General features: G+C 55.1%; 1 protein-coding gene across 1 annotated transcript in view; it reads left to right on the plus strand.

Annotated features, from left to right (window-relative positions):
* megf8 (multiple EGF-like-domains 8) overlaps window positions 1-13,730 on the plus strand; it is a 173,655-nt gene that overhangs the window by 97,241 nt on the left and 62,684 nt on the right. Inside the window, exons 22-26 of the mRNA XM_068018430.1 lie at window positions 7,003-7,187; window positions 11,396-11,606; window positions 12,039-12,261; window positions 12,355-12,499; window positions 12,927-13,156. Coding sequence (XP_067874531.1) covers window positions 7,003-7,187; window positions 11,396-11,606; window positions 12,039-12,261; window positions 12,355-12,499; window positions 12,927-13,156 — 994 coding nt within the window. The remainder of the gene's footprint in view (window positions 1-7,002; window positions 7,188-11,395; window positions 11,607-12,038; window positions 12,262-12,354; window positions 12,500-12,926; window positions 13,157-13,730) is intronic.

Consider the following 13,730-nt stretch of genomic DNA (forward strand, 5'->3'; position numbering starts at 1 on the left):
GGAGACTGGGGGAGTCCGAGAGAGAGGGGAGGGAGACTGGGGGAGTCCGAGAGAGAGGGGAGGGAGACTGGGGGAGTCCGAGAGAGAGGGGAGGGAGACTGGGGGAGTCCGAGAGAGAGGGGAGGGAGACTGGGGGAGTCCGAGAGAGAGGGGAGGGAGACTGGGGGAGTCCGAGAGAGAGGGGAGGGAGACTGGGGGAGTCCGAGAGAGAGGGGAGGGAGACTGGGGGAGTCCGAGAGAGAGGGGAGGGAGACTGGGGGAGTCCGAGAGAGAGGGGAGGGAGACTGGGGGAGTCCGAGAGAGAGGGGAGGGAGACTGGGGGAGTCCGAGAGAGAGGGGAGGGAGACTGGGGGAGTCCGAGAGAGAGGGGAGGGAGACTGGGGGAGTCCGAGAGAGAGGGGAGGGAGACTGGGGGCGAGGGGGGAGGAGGGACACTGGGGGAGTGTGCGAGAGAGAGAGAGACTGGGGGAGGGCGTGTGTGAGAGAGAGAGAGAGAGACTGGGGGAGGGCGTGTGTGAGAGAGAGAGAGAGAGACTGGGGGAGGGCGTGTGTGAGAGAGAGAGAGAGAGACTGGGGGAGCGCGTGTGTGAGAGAGAGAGAGAGAGACTGGGGGAGCGCGTGTGTGAGAGAGAGACTGGGGGAGCGCGTGTGTGAGAGAGAGACTGGGGGAGCGCGTGTGTGAGAGAGAGACTGGGGGAGCGCGTGTGTGAGAGAGAGAGAGAGAGAGAGAGAGACTGGGCGAGCACGTGTATGAGAGAGAGACTGGGGGAGCCTGTGTGTGAGTGAGAGAGAGAGAGAGAGAGACTGGGGGAACGCCTGTGTGTGAGTGAGAGAGAGACTGGGGGAGCGCGCGTGTGTGAGTGAGAGAGAGACTGGGGGAGCGCGCGTGTGAGAGAGAGAGAGACTGGGGGAGCGCGCGTGTGAGAGAGAGACAGACTGGGGGAGCGCGCGTGTGAGAGAGAGACTGGGGGAGCGCGCGTGTGAGAGAGAGAGACTGGGGGAGCGCGTGTGAGAGAGAGAGACTGGGGGAGCGCGTGTGAGAGAGAGAGACTGGGGGAGCGCGTGTGAGAGAGAGAGACTGGGGGAGCGCGTGTGAGAGAGAGAGACTGGGGGAGCGCGTGTGAGAGAGAGAGACTGGGGGAGCGCGTGTGAGAGAGAGAGACTGGGGGAGCGCGTGTGAGAGAGAGAGACTGGGGGAGCGCGTGTGTGAGAGAGGGAGAGACTGGGGGAGCGCGTGTGTGAGAGAGGGAGAGACTGGGGGAGCGCGTGTGTGAGAGAGGGAGAGACTGGGGGAGCGCGTGTGTGAGAGAGGGAGAGACTGGGGGAGCGCGTGTGTGAGAGAGGGAGAGACTGGCGGAGCGCGTGTGTGAGAGAGGGAGAGACTGGCGGAGCGCGTGTGTGAGAGAGGGAGAGACTGGCGGAGCGCGTGTGTGAGAGAGGGAGAGACTGGGGGAGCGCGTGTGAGAGAGAGGGAGAGACTGGGGGAGCGCGTGTGAGAGAGAGAGAGAGACTGGGGGAGCGCGTGTGAGAGAGAGAGAGAGACTGGGGGAGCACGTGTGAGAGAGAGAGAGACTGGGGGAGCACGTGTGAGAGAGAGAGAGACTGGGGGAGCACGTGTGAGAGAGAGAGAGACTGGGGGAGCACGTGTGAGAGAGAGAGAGACTGGGGGAGCGCGTGTGTGAGAGAGAGAGAGACTGGGGGAGCGCGTGTGTGAGAGGGAGAGACTGGGGGAGCGCGTGTGTGAGAGAGGGAGAGACTGGGGGAGCGCGTGTGTGAGAGAGGGAGAGACTGGGGGAGCGCGTGTGAGAGAGAGAGACTGGGGGAGCGTGAGAGAGAGAGAGACTGGGGGAGCTCGTGCGAGAGAGAGAGAGACTGGGGGAGCGCGCATGTGAGAGAGAGAGAGACTGGGGGAGCGCGCGTCTGAGAGAGAGAGAGACTGGGGGAGCGCGCGTGTGAGAGAGATAGAGACTGGGGGAGCGCGAGTGTGAGAGAGAGACTGGTGGAGCGCGTGTGTGAGAGAGAGAGAGAGAGACTGGGAGAGCGCGAGCGAGTGGGGGAGAGCGGGAGGGTCTGGGGCAGGATGCAGTAGACTGGGATCCTGAGAGACCGTGCTCCCTCCTCCGCCACGACAGACCGGGCTCCCTCCTCCGCCACGACGGACCGGGCTCCCTCCTCCGCCACGACGGACCGGGCTCCCTCCTCCGTCACGACGGACCGGCTCCCCCCTCCGCAGTGACGGACCGGGCTCCCTCCTCCGCAGCGACGGACCGGGCTCCCCCCTCCGCCCCAAGAGGCCAGGCTCCCCCCTCCGCCACGACAGACCAGGCTCCCTCCTCCGCCACGACAGACCGGGCTCCCTCCTCCGCCACGACGGACCGGGCTCCCTCCTCCGCCGCGACGGACCGGGCTCCCTCCTCCGCAGCGACGGACCGGGCTCCCTCCTCCGCAGCGACGGACCGGGCTCCCTCCTCCGCAGCGACGGACCGGGCTCCCTCCTCCGCAGCGACGGACCGGGCTCCCTCCTCCGCAGCGACGGACCGGGCTCCCTCCTCCGCCCCGAGAGGCCGGGCTCCCTCCTCCGCCACGACGGACCGGGCTCCCTCCTCCGCCACGACGGACCGGGCTCCCCCCTCCGCCCCTAGAGGCCGGGCTCCCCCCTCCGCCCCTAGAGGCCGGGCTCCCTCCTCCGCAGTGACGGACCGGGCTCCCTCCTCCGCCCCAAGAGGCCGGGCTCCCTCCTCCGCCACGACGGACCGGGCTCCCTCCTCCGCCCCAAGAGGCCGGGCTCCCTCCTCCGCCACGACGGACCGGGCTCCCTCCTCCGCCCCAAGAGGCCGGGCTCCCTCCTCCGCCACGACGGACCGGGCTCCCTCCTCCGCCCCAAGAGGCCGGGCTCCCTCCTCCGCCACGACGGACCGGGCTCCCTCCTCCGCAGTGACGGACCAGGCTTCCTCCTGCGCCCCAAGAGGCCGGGCTCCCTCCTCCGCCACGACGTACCAGGCTCCCTCCTCCGCCCCAAGAGGCCGGGCTCCCTCCTCCGCAGTGACGGACCGGGCTCCCTCCTCCGCCTCAAGAGGCCGGGCTACCTCCTCCGCCACGACGGGCCGGGCTCCCTCCTCCCCGAGGGGCCGTAAAGGAGCTGGGGGCGATAAGGGACATTATTGTTCGACACAGGTGACCTGGTAATGGTAGATTTATTAAAATAAATTTGCGTTTATAATGTACATTTCACAACCTCAATATTGTAAACCCCCTGGCAGACAATGATGTGATTTAGGAGTGGGATATCCGAGTACATTCACAGTATGCCAGGAGCCTGAAGTGCTGGTCATCTTTGTCGCGTTCTGTCACGTCTGTAGATGGTAATATCACACTCCATTTGTTCCATTCTCAATGACAAGTGTTTGTTCTTGTAGAAGAATAAATGCTGATATATCCCCTGGTCCTGAACCTTAACAGAGGAGGCTGCAGCAATAGGAGAGGCGTTGGTTTTCATCTTACAGAATTCCCTAGATTTTATAGCGGGCCCCATGGTTTGGAAGTTAGTCAATGTAACCTTGCTTTCAAGAAAGGAGGGAATGAGAAAACAGGGAATCCTAGGCCAGTTAGCCTGAGAAGAGTCATTGGAAAATTGCTGGGATCTATTGTTTGATAACAGGGCACTTACAAGAGTAAACACTGTTTTCTGAAAGAGAAAGCATGACAAATCTGGTGGAATCTTTTGAGAGTGGATCAGGCTGGGGAAATAAAGAGGAATCAATGCCTGTCGGATGTTTGGAATTTCAAAAGAACAGAGAACAGTACAGCACAGGAACAGGCCATTCGGCCCTCCAAGCCTGCGCCGATCTTGATGCCTGCCTAAACTAAAACCTTCTGCACTTCCGGGGTCCGTATCCCTCTATTCCCTTCCTATTCATGTATTTGTCAAGATGCCTCTTAAACGTCTCTATGGTACCTGCTTCCACCACCTCCCCCGGCAACAAGTTCCAGGCACTCACCACCCTCTGTGTAAAGAACTTGCCTCGCACATCCCCTCTAAACTTTGCCCCTCTCACCTTAAACCTATGTCCCCTAGTAACTGACTCTTCCAACCTGGGAAAAAGCTTCTGACTATCCACTCTGTCCATGCCGCTTATAACTTTGTAAACCTCTATCATGTCGCCCCTCCACCTCCGTCGTTCCAGTGAAAACAATCCGAGTTTATCCAACCTCTCCTCATAGCTAATGCCCTCCAGACCAGGCAACATCCTGGTAAACCTCTTCTGTACCCTCTCCAAAGCCTCCACATCCTTCTGGTAGTGTGGCGACCAGAATTGCACGCAATATTCAAAGTGTGGCCTAACTAAAGTTCTGTACAGCTGCAGCATGACTTGCCTATTTCTTACTCTATGCCCCAACCGATGAAGGCAAGCATGCCGTATGCCTTCTTGACTACCTTATCCACCTGCATTGCCACTTTCAGTGACCTGTGGACCTGTACGCCCAGATCTCTCTGCCTGTCAATACTCCTAAGGGTTCTGCCATTTACTGTATACTTCCCACCTGCATTAGACCTTCCAAAATGCATTACCTCACATTTGTCCGGATTAAACTCCATCTGCCATTTCTCCACCTAAGTCTCCAACCGATCTATATCCTGCTGTATCCTCTGACAATCCTCATCATTATCCGCAACTCCACCAACCTTTGTGTCGTCCGCAAACTTACTAATCAGACCAGCTACATTTTCCTCCAAATCATTTATATATATATATACTACAAACAGCAAAGGTCCCAGCACTGATCCCTGCGGAACACCACTAGTCACATCCCTCCATTCAGAAAAGCACCCTTCCACTGCTACCCTCTGTCTTCTATGACCGAGCCAGTTCTGTATCCATCTTGCCAGCCCCCCTCTGATCCCGTGTGACTTCACTTTTTGTATCAGTCTGCCATGAGGGACCTTGTCAAAGGCTTTACTGAAGTCCATATAGACAACATCCACTGCCCTTCCTTCATCAATCATCTTCGTCACTTCCTCAAAAACCTCAATCAAATTAGTGAGACACGTCCTCCCCTTCACAAAACCATGCTGTCTCTCGCTAATAAGTTCATTTGTTTCCAAATGGGAGTAAATCCTGTCCCGAAGAATCCTCTCTAATAATTTCCCTACCACTGACGTAAGGCTCACCGGCCTATAATTTCCTGGATTATCCTTGCTACCCTTCTTAAACAAAAGAACAACATTGGCTATTCTCCAGTCCTCTGGGACCTCACCTGTAGCCAATGAGGATGCAAAGATTTCTGTCAAGGCCCCAGCAATTTCCCTTGCCTCCCTCAGCATTCTGGGGTAGATCCCATCAGGCCCTGGGGACTTATCTACCTTAATGCTTTGCAAGACACCCAACACCACCTCCTTTTTGATAATGAGATGACTGAGACTATCTACACTCCCTTCCCTAGGCTCATCATCCACCAAGTCCTTCTCTTTGGTGAATACTGATGCAAAGTACTCATTTAGTACCTCGCCCATTTCCTCTGGCTCCACACATAGATTCCCATCTGTCCTTAAGTGGGCCAACCCTTTCCCTGGTTACCCTCTTGCTCTTTACATACGTATAAAAAGCCTTGGGATTTTCCTGAATCCTGTTTGCCAATGACTTTTCATGACCCCTTTTAGCCCTCCTAACTCCTTGCTTAAGTTCCTTCCAACTGTCTTTATATTCCTCAAGGGATTCGTCTGTTCCTAGCCTTCCAGCCCTGACAAATGCTTCCTTTTTCTTTTTGACGAGGCTCACAATATCCCGCGTTATCCAAGCTTCCCGAAACTTGCCAAACTTATCCTCCTTCCTCACAGGAACATGCTGGTCCTGGATTCTAATCAACTGACATTTGAAAGACTCCCACATGTCAGATGTTGATTTACCCTCAAACAGCCGCCCCCAATCTAAATTCTTCAGTTCCTGCCTAATATTGTTATAATTAGCCTTCCCCCAATTTAGCACCTTCACCCGAGGACTACTCTTATCCTTATCCACAAGTACCTTAAAACTTATGGAATTATGGTCACTGTTCCCGAAATGCTCCCCCATTGAAACTTTGACCACCTGGTTGTTATAAGAGATTGTTGTTGTTATTTTTATTATTCACGATTGAGGCTCATGCGACTGGGGGCTAATAGGTCAGCTTGGACTGAGGATTTGTTAACAGACCGAGAGAAGGAATAAGTGGGTGATTTTCAGGCTGTAACTGATGAGGTGCCACAAGGATCTGAGCTGGGGCTTCAGCTGTTTACAAACTGTCTTAGTCATTGGCACGAGGACACAGTGTGTCACGTGCCCAAGTTGCTGACGCTGCAAAGCGAGCTGGGAAAGTCAGCTGTCAGGAGCGTCAAGAGGCCGCACGGGGATATGGACCAGTTGGGGTGAGTGAGCAAGAGGGTGAGAGATGGGGGCACAATGTGGGGAAAGGGGCTGGAGAGTCGAGAACCTGGGGTCCTCGTCTCAGAAGAAGGGGTTGGCCATTTAGGACTGAGACGAGGAGAAATTTCTTCACACGGGGTTTGTGAATCTTTGGAATTCTCGAGTGCAGAGAGCTGAGAATGCTCAGTCATTGAATATATCCAAGACTCCGGATCTAAGGAATAAGGACATAGGGCGGGAAAGTGCAGTTGGGAATGAAAATCGAGGATTTTATTGAATGGTGGTGCAGCTTTGTGCTGGGGGGGAGGCCTACGTTTGCTCCTATTTGTTACGTTCTGAATGGAAGACACCTCTGCACGATTAGATACATGACACCCGGGCAGAACGGTAGCAGCTGGGACACGACCCCAAATCCCGCTATAATTCTTCCCCAAACCCTTCGATGCTTCTTAATTTGCATGGAGCTGACACCTTTATTCGCCAAGCATTCCCCCCTGCTGCATATTAACCACCGCCACCACACACAGTAAGTTCTCACAGTGCGTTGACCGTATTCGTGAGCTGTTCTATGACTCGGGGTCTTCCTGTTTGCTTCTCCCAGGTGTTACAATGACTGTACGCACGGGTGGTGCAGTGGAGCCCCTCACTACTCCTGCATCTGTGAGCTGGGCTGGACCTCCGACACGGCGTCCCTCAATCAGACTGGCGTCGAGTGCGATGTTGATTGTGGCTGTAACTTCCACAGCACCTGTGTCCCCGGGATCGGCCACTGTGACCAGTGCCAGGGTAAGGTGTTGCTAACTGTCTCAGCCCGCAGCGTAAACAAAATGGTCCAATGTTAAAGGGGTTTCGGGAGCAGCGACGCCGGGGCTGTGCATACACACATTGTCACCAGGACAAGGCTGTTAATAAGGCATGCAGGCTCCTTGGCTTTCGAGTAGAAAAGCAAGGAAATTATGCTGAACCTGTCTCTGAAAAGCAGGAGTATTGTGTTCAATTCTTGGCACGACAGTGTCGGATGGATGTAAAGGCCTTAGAAAGATTGCAGAGGAGGTTTACTACAATGGTGCTAGGGGATGAAAAACTTCAGTTCTGAGAACATAAGAAATAGGAGCAGGAGTAGACCGTGTGGCGCAGTGGTTCGCACCGCAGCTTCACAGCTCCAGCGACCCGGGTTCGATTCTGGGTCCTGCCTGTGCGGAGTTTGCAAGTTCTCCCTGTGACCGCGTGGGTTTCCTCCGGGTGCTCCGGATTCCTCCCACATGCCAAAGACTTGCAGGTTGATCGGTAAATTGGCCATTGTAAAAATTGCCCCTGGTGTAGAGAGGAGAATTGTGGGGATGTGAGAGGGAAAAATGGGATTAATGTAGGATTAATGGTCGGCACGGACTCAGAAGGCCGAAGAACGCCATAGCATACAGGGCTACGGGCCAAGTGGGGGAATATGGGATTAGAATAGTTGGGTGCTGTACGGCCGACACAGACACGATGGGCCGAAGGGTCTGTTTCTGTGCTGTATAACTCTATGACTCTATATGGCCCCTTGAGCCTGCTCTGCCATTCAATATGATCATGGCTGATCTTTTCTCTCAGCACCACCTTCCCGCACTATCCCCATAGCCCTGAGTGTCCGAAATACTATCAATCTCTACCTTGGATATATTCAGTGACTGAGAATCCACAGCTCTGTGGGGTAGAGAATTCCAAAGATCCACAACCCTTCGAGTGGAGAAATTTCTCCTCATCTCAATCCCAAATGACTGATCCTCTCATCCTCAGAATGTGACCCTCAAGCTCTGGACTCCCCAGCCGGAGGAAAGAGCCTCCCAGCATCTCCCCGATCAAGTCCCAGAAGAATTTAATATGTTTTAATGAGACTACCTCCAATTCTTCTGAATTCGAGGGACTTCAGGACTAGTCTACTCAGTCTCTCTTCATAGGACCATCCCCTCATCCCAAGAACCAGTCTAGTGAACCTTCGTTGCACTCCCTCCAAGTCAAGAATATTATTCCCTGGGTAAGGAGACCAGCCGACATCTTAAAGCCCTGGAGAAATATCACCAGCGGTGCCTCCGCAAGATGCTGCAAATTCAGTGGCAGGACAGGCGCCCCAATATCAGTGTCTCCTCTCAGGCCAACGTCCCCAGTGTCGAGACACTGGCCATGCCTAGTCAGTTACGCTGGGCGAGTCACACGGTCCCCATGCCTGACACAAGACTCCCAAAACAAGCTCCGTCACAGCAAGGGGCTACCAGGACGGCAGAGGAAACGCTGCAAGGATGTCCTTAAAGCCTCCCTGAAAAAAAACGTGACATCTAGACTGATTTGTGGGAATCTCTTGCCCAAGACTGCCCGAAATGGAGAAGAGGCATCTGCGAAGGTGCCAGCCAGTTCGAGCAACGACGACATGCCCAGGCAGCGACCAAGTGCAATTAGTGGACGGAGTGTTCGGAAATTCGAGCATCACCAAACGCCACCTGCGGCAGAGTGCGCGGATCCAGAATTGGACCATTCAGTCAGCTAAGGAGTCACGACCCTGGAGTGGAAGAAAGTCATCCTCGTTCCCGAGGGACTGCCTAAGAAGGAGGAGGAGACCAGTCCACAGCATTCCCAAGTGTGGCCTCACCAAGGTCCTATGTAATTGTAGTCAGACGACTTCAGTCTTTGAAGGTGTTATTGAGTCCCAAATCTCTGCCTATCTTTCCTGGAACTCCCTGTGTTTGAAACCCTCCAATCGGATTTCCACCCCTGCCCCAGTACAGAAACAAATGAAATCCTGTGTGACTGTGACAGAGGTAAACTTTCTGCCCCTCGTCCTTCTCCACCTGTCTGCAGCCTTTGACACGGTTGACCACACCATCCTCCTCTAACCCCTGTCCACTGCCCTCCAGCTGGGTGGGACTGCTGTCACCTGGTTCCATTCTGATCTATCTAATGACACTTGCAATGGCCTGTCTTCCTGCTCCCGCACCGTTACCTCTGAGGTCCTCCAATGATCTGTCCTTGGCCCCCTCCTGTTCCTCATCTACATGCTGCCCCTCGGTGACATCGTCCGAAAGCACAGCATTCGTTTTCACGTGTACGCTGGCAACACTCAGCTCCACTTCACCACCACCTCTCTCCAATCCTCCATAGTTTCTAAACTAGCTGACTGCTTGTCCGACATTCAGTAACAATATTCCCTATTAAATATTGGGAAGACTGAAGCCATTGTTTCTATCCCCGCTCCCAACTCCGTTCCCTGGCTACCGACTCCACCCCTCTCCCTGGCAGTTGCCTGAGACTAAACCTTGGTGTCATATTTGATCCGAGATGATCTTCTGACCACATATTTACGCCTATTTACACCAGCGTGACTTCGCCCTTGTCTCAGCTGATCTGCTGCTGAAACCCTCATTCGAGCCTTCGTAACCTCTAGACTCGACTATTCCAACGCACGCCTGACTCACCTCCCACATTCTACTCTCCGTAAGCGTATGGTCATCCAAAACTCTGCTGCCCGGGTCCTAAATCGCACCAAGTCCCCTTCATCTATTACCCCTGTGCTTGCTGGGATACATTGGCTCCCAGTCAAGCAAGGCCTCAAATTTTTTTTTTTTAATTCTCATCTCGTCCACAAAAACCTAAGCTGACACTCGAGTGCAACGCCGAGGGAGTACTGCGCTGTTGGAGATGCCGTCTTTCGGATGAGACGTCAAACCGAGGCACCTGCCGGGAGGTGATTTGACAGAGGGGTCTGGACAGAGTGAATAGGGAGAAACTGTTGCCACTCGCGAAAGGATCGGGGACGAGAGGGCACAGGTCTCAAATAATTGTTAAGAGAAGCAAAAGTGGCATGAGGAAAATCTTTTTCACGCAGCAAGTGGTTAAGGTCTGGAATGCGCTGCCTGAGAGTGTGATGGAGGCAGGTTCAATTGAATCATTCGAAAAGGGAATTGGACTGTTAGAGGAAAAGGAAGAATGTGCAGGGTCTCGGGGGGGAATGGCACTGAGTGAACTGTTCATATGGAGAGCTGGAGCATGCGTGATGGACCGAACGGCCGCCTTCTGCACTGTAATAATTCTGTGATTCTAAAATCAGACGGCAGGGCAAAATACCAGACACTGAGGCGCTGATCCAAACGGGTATTGCCAAGCATCCACCCCATATTGAGACCGTCTCAACTGAGTTGGACTGGTCACGTAGCGGGAACGCCTGACGCTCACTTAGCACAGCGAATCTTCCATGGGAGAGCTCGAGTCTGGGGCGTGCTCTCACAGCGATCAAAGATGGCGCTGCAAGGACACCCTGAAGGCTTGGCTCAGGGGTTTTGACCCCGAGTCGCGAGGGGGAAGCTACAGAATCGAGGGAGATCAAAGCCAATGCCTCCACAACCTCTTTCCATCTCTTTCAGAACACGAGGACAGAGGCCATCTGGTCCAAGGGATTTGTCGACTTCAGTCCCCATTCTTTACTGCTGGTAATGTCCCGTAGTTAGTCATTCTTGGGGAAGGCCCTTGGTTCAGCACGATTTGCTGAATGTTAGGTGGAGAGACTGGGGAAGCTGGGGTTGTCCTCCCGGGAGCAGGGAATGTTGGCGGGCAATGTGATGGAGGTGTTCACAATCAGTAAGAGTTGTTGACCAAGTGAATGAGTTCCCAGTGACGGGAGAGTCTTTAGCCGGAGGACACGGATTGAAGGGAATTGGCAAAAGGACCAGAGGGAAGCTGAGGAATGTATTTATTTTGATATTGAGTTCTGATCTGGAATGAAGAGCCTGAAAGGAGCGTGGAAACCAACTGAATAGGAACTGTCTAAAGGCAATTGGATAAATACTTGGAAGGTAAGAAAACTGCAGAACAGTAGAGAAAGCAGAGGGGAGTGGGATGAAATAGGTAGCCCTTTGAAAGGGCCAGTCCGGGCACAGTGGGCTGAGTGGCCTCCTCCTGTGCTCGATGATTCTGACGTTGACAATGCTTCACTCAATAAGATGAATCCATTCTGATTCTGACAGACTGGACGATGGGGGAACATTGTGAGCTGTGCCGGCCTGGGAGTTACGGCAATGCCACTGGGAAGGACGGCTGTCGGCAGTGTGCCTGCCATGGCCATGGTGTGAGCTCGATGGGAGACTGCGATGGAGCAACGGGCAGCTGTTTTTGCACTGACAACACGGAGGGGGCACACTGCCAGAACTGTGTCGCTGGATATTATGGGGACCCGCGGTAAGGGAGCAAAATCAGCCCTGGCTGCGTGTCCCGTGAGGTGGACAGTGACGCACCCATCCCCCACGCAGGGTGATCCGCCCCTCCCCCCCGCGCGGTGAGCCGCCCCTCCCCCCCGCGCGGTGAGCCGCCCCTCCCCCCCGCGCGGTGAGCCGCCCCTCCCCCATGCGCGGTGACCCATCCCTCCCCCTCGCGCGGTGAGCCGCCCCTCCCCCACGCACACTGTAACGTGCTGCACCCCTCCCCCACGCACACCATAGCGCACCTCTCCCCCCCACGCACCGCGGCCCACCCCCTCCCTTGTAATTAGCCCCTCCCCCTCGCCACACACTCTTCTCCACATGTTCTTTCACTGCTCCCAGGGCTGTGAGAGACTCAGGGTTGAGGCAGTGACTTTCACTCTGACGCTCATCCCACCTGTTCTTTTTGCAGGGACAATGGAACCTGTTACCGCGAGTGTGTGGGTCGAGTCCTATTGACGAACATTTCATCCTCTGCTCTGGGCTCCATGAGGGGGAACGGGATCTCAGCGAATGGCCTGGCCTACTGTCTCTGGGTGCTCTCCACCTCTGAATCTCTGCACTCCTGCCAGGACCAGAGCAGATGCCCAGTAGTCAGCCTGACCATCAGACCGGACATCAGGATGACATGTGGCGTGAGTGTTGGAGGGCAGGACGGGAGGGAGCCTTCATTTTCCGGCCTCTCGTTCACACATGAGATTAAGGGCTGCTCTTGTGTTTTATTCCAGCAAAATTATGTGTACATCTTTGATGGCATTCCTGAATTCCTCGCAGATTCGCGACGCGACAGTGCCATCTACGCCAACCCCAACCTCATTGGTGCCTTCTGCGGCAACGGTTGGCATAAGCCAGTCACAGTGGATGCCGTCTCAGGTAAATTCACAAACCTTGTATCGGCACCAAGGAGGTAACTGGGAGAGAGAGCGCTCGGCGTGTCCCCGTGAGAGAGCGCTCGGCGTTACGCCGGGAGAGAGCGCTCTGTTTCACGCTCCCAATATGCACTGAGCCTTCAGGATCTCCTGAGTGCTCTTGCAGTCTGTTAAGTATGTTTAAGTCCTGCCTTGAGAGGGAAACAAAGGTTAGCATTTGTGGTCAGTGACTTTTCCAATGCGGAATCTGAATGATATCAGTCCAGAGGTTAAATTTTCTCTCTCTCTCTCTCTCTCTCTCTCTCTCTCTCTCTCTCTCTCTCTCTCTCTCTCTGCTGATCTTTGCCAACATTTTCAGTGTAATTTCAGGCTCTGCAGTTGGAAGTATCTTTCTGTGTTTTATACTGAATTCTTCCTCCTGATTCGGACAGGGATCCTCACCGTTTACTTTGAAGCAAACATTTCCAGGGCGGTGGGCCTCGTATTCGATGGGTTCAACGCCACGTATACGGTCAGTGATTGCCAGCCCAGCTGCCAGGCCAGGCAGCGGTGCCGGGACGGGCTCTGTGTGTGTAATCCGGGATATGCTGGACCAGACTGTGAATGGCAGACCTGTCCCAAAAACTGCTCCTTTCACGCACAGGCCGGAATCTGTGACACGGTGAGTAACTTCAAATTCACAGGTGTGAGGAGTGACCGCTCCCCCCGTGTCACAGGGTGTGAGGAGAGACCGCTCCCCCCGTGTCACAGGGTGTGAGGAGTGACCGCTCCCCCCGTGTCACAGGGTGTGAGGAGTGACCGCTCCCCCCGTGTCACAGGGTGTGAGGAGTGACCGCTCCCCCCGTGTCACAGGGTGTGAGGAGTGACCGCACCCCCCGTGTCACAGGGTGTGAGGAGTGACCGCTCCCCCCGTGTCACAGGGTGTGAGGAGTGACCGCTCCCCCCGTGTCACAGGGTGTGAGGAGTGACCGCTCCCCCCGTGTCACAGGGTGTGAGGAGTGACCGCTCCCCCCGTGTCACAGGGTGTGAGGAGTGACCGCTCCCCCCGTGTCACAGGGTGTGAGGAGTGACCGCTCCCCCCGTGTCACAGGGTGCGAGGAGTGATCGTTCTCACAGTCTGTGACACGGGGGAACGGTCACTCCTCACAGTCTGTGACACTGGGGGAGTGACTGTTCCCCCGTGTCTCAGACAATGAAGAGTTTGCGGGGGTGGGGTTTTTAAACCATGTTTAGAT

Source organism: Heterodontus francisci, chromosome 39, assembly GCF_036365525.1.
Source record: "Heterodontus francisci isolate sHetFra1 chromosome 39, sHetFra1.hap1, whole genome shotgun sequence".
Taxonomy (NCBI): domain Eukaryota; kingdom Metazoa; phylum Chordata; class Chondrichthyes; order Heterodontiformes; family Heterodontidae; genus Heterodontus; species Heterodontus francisci.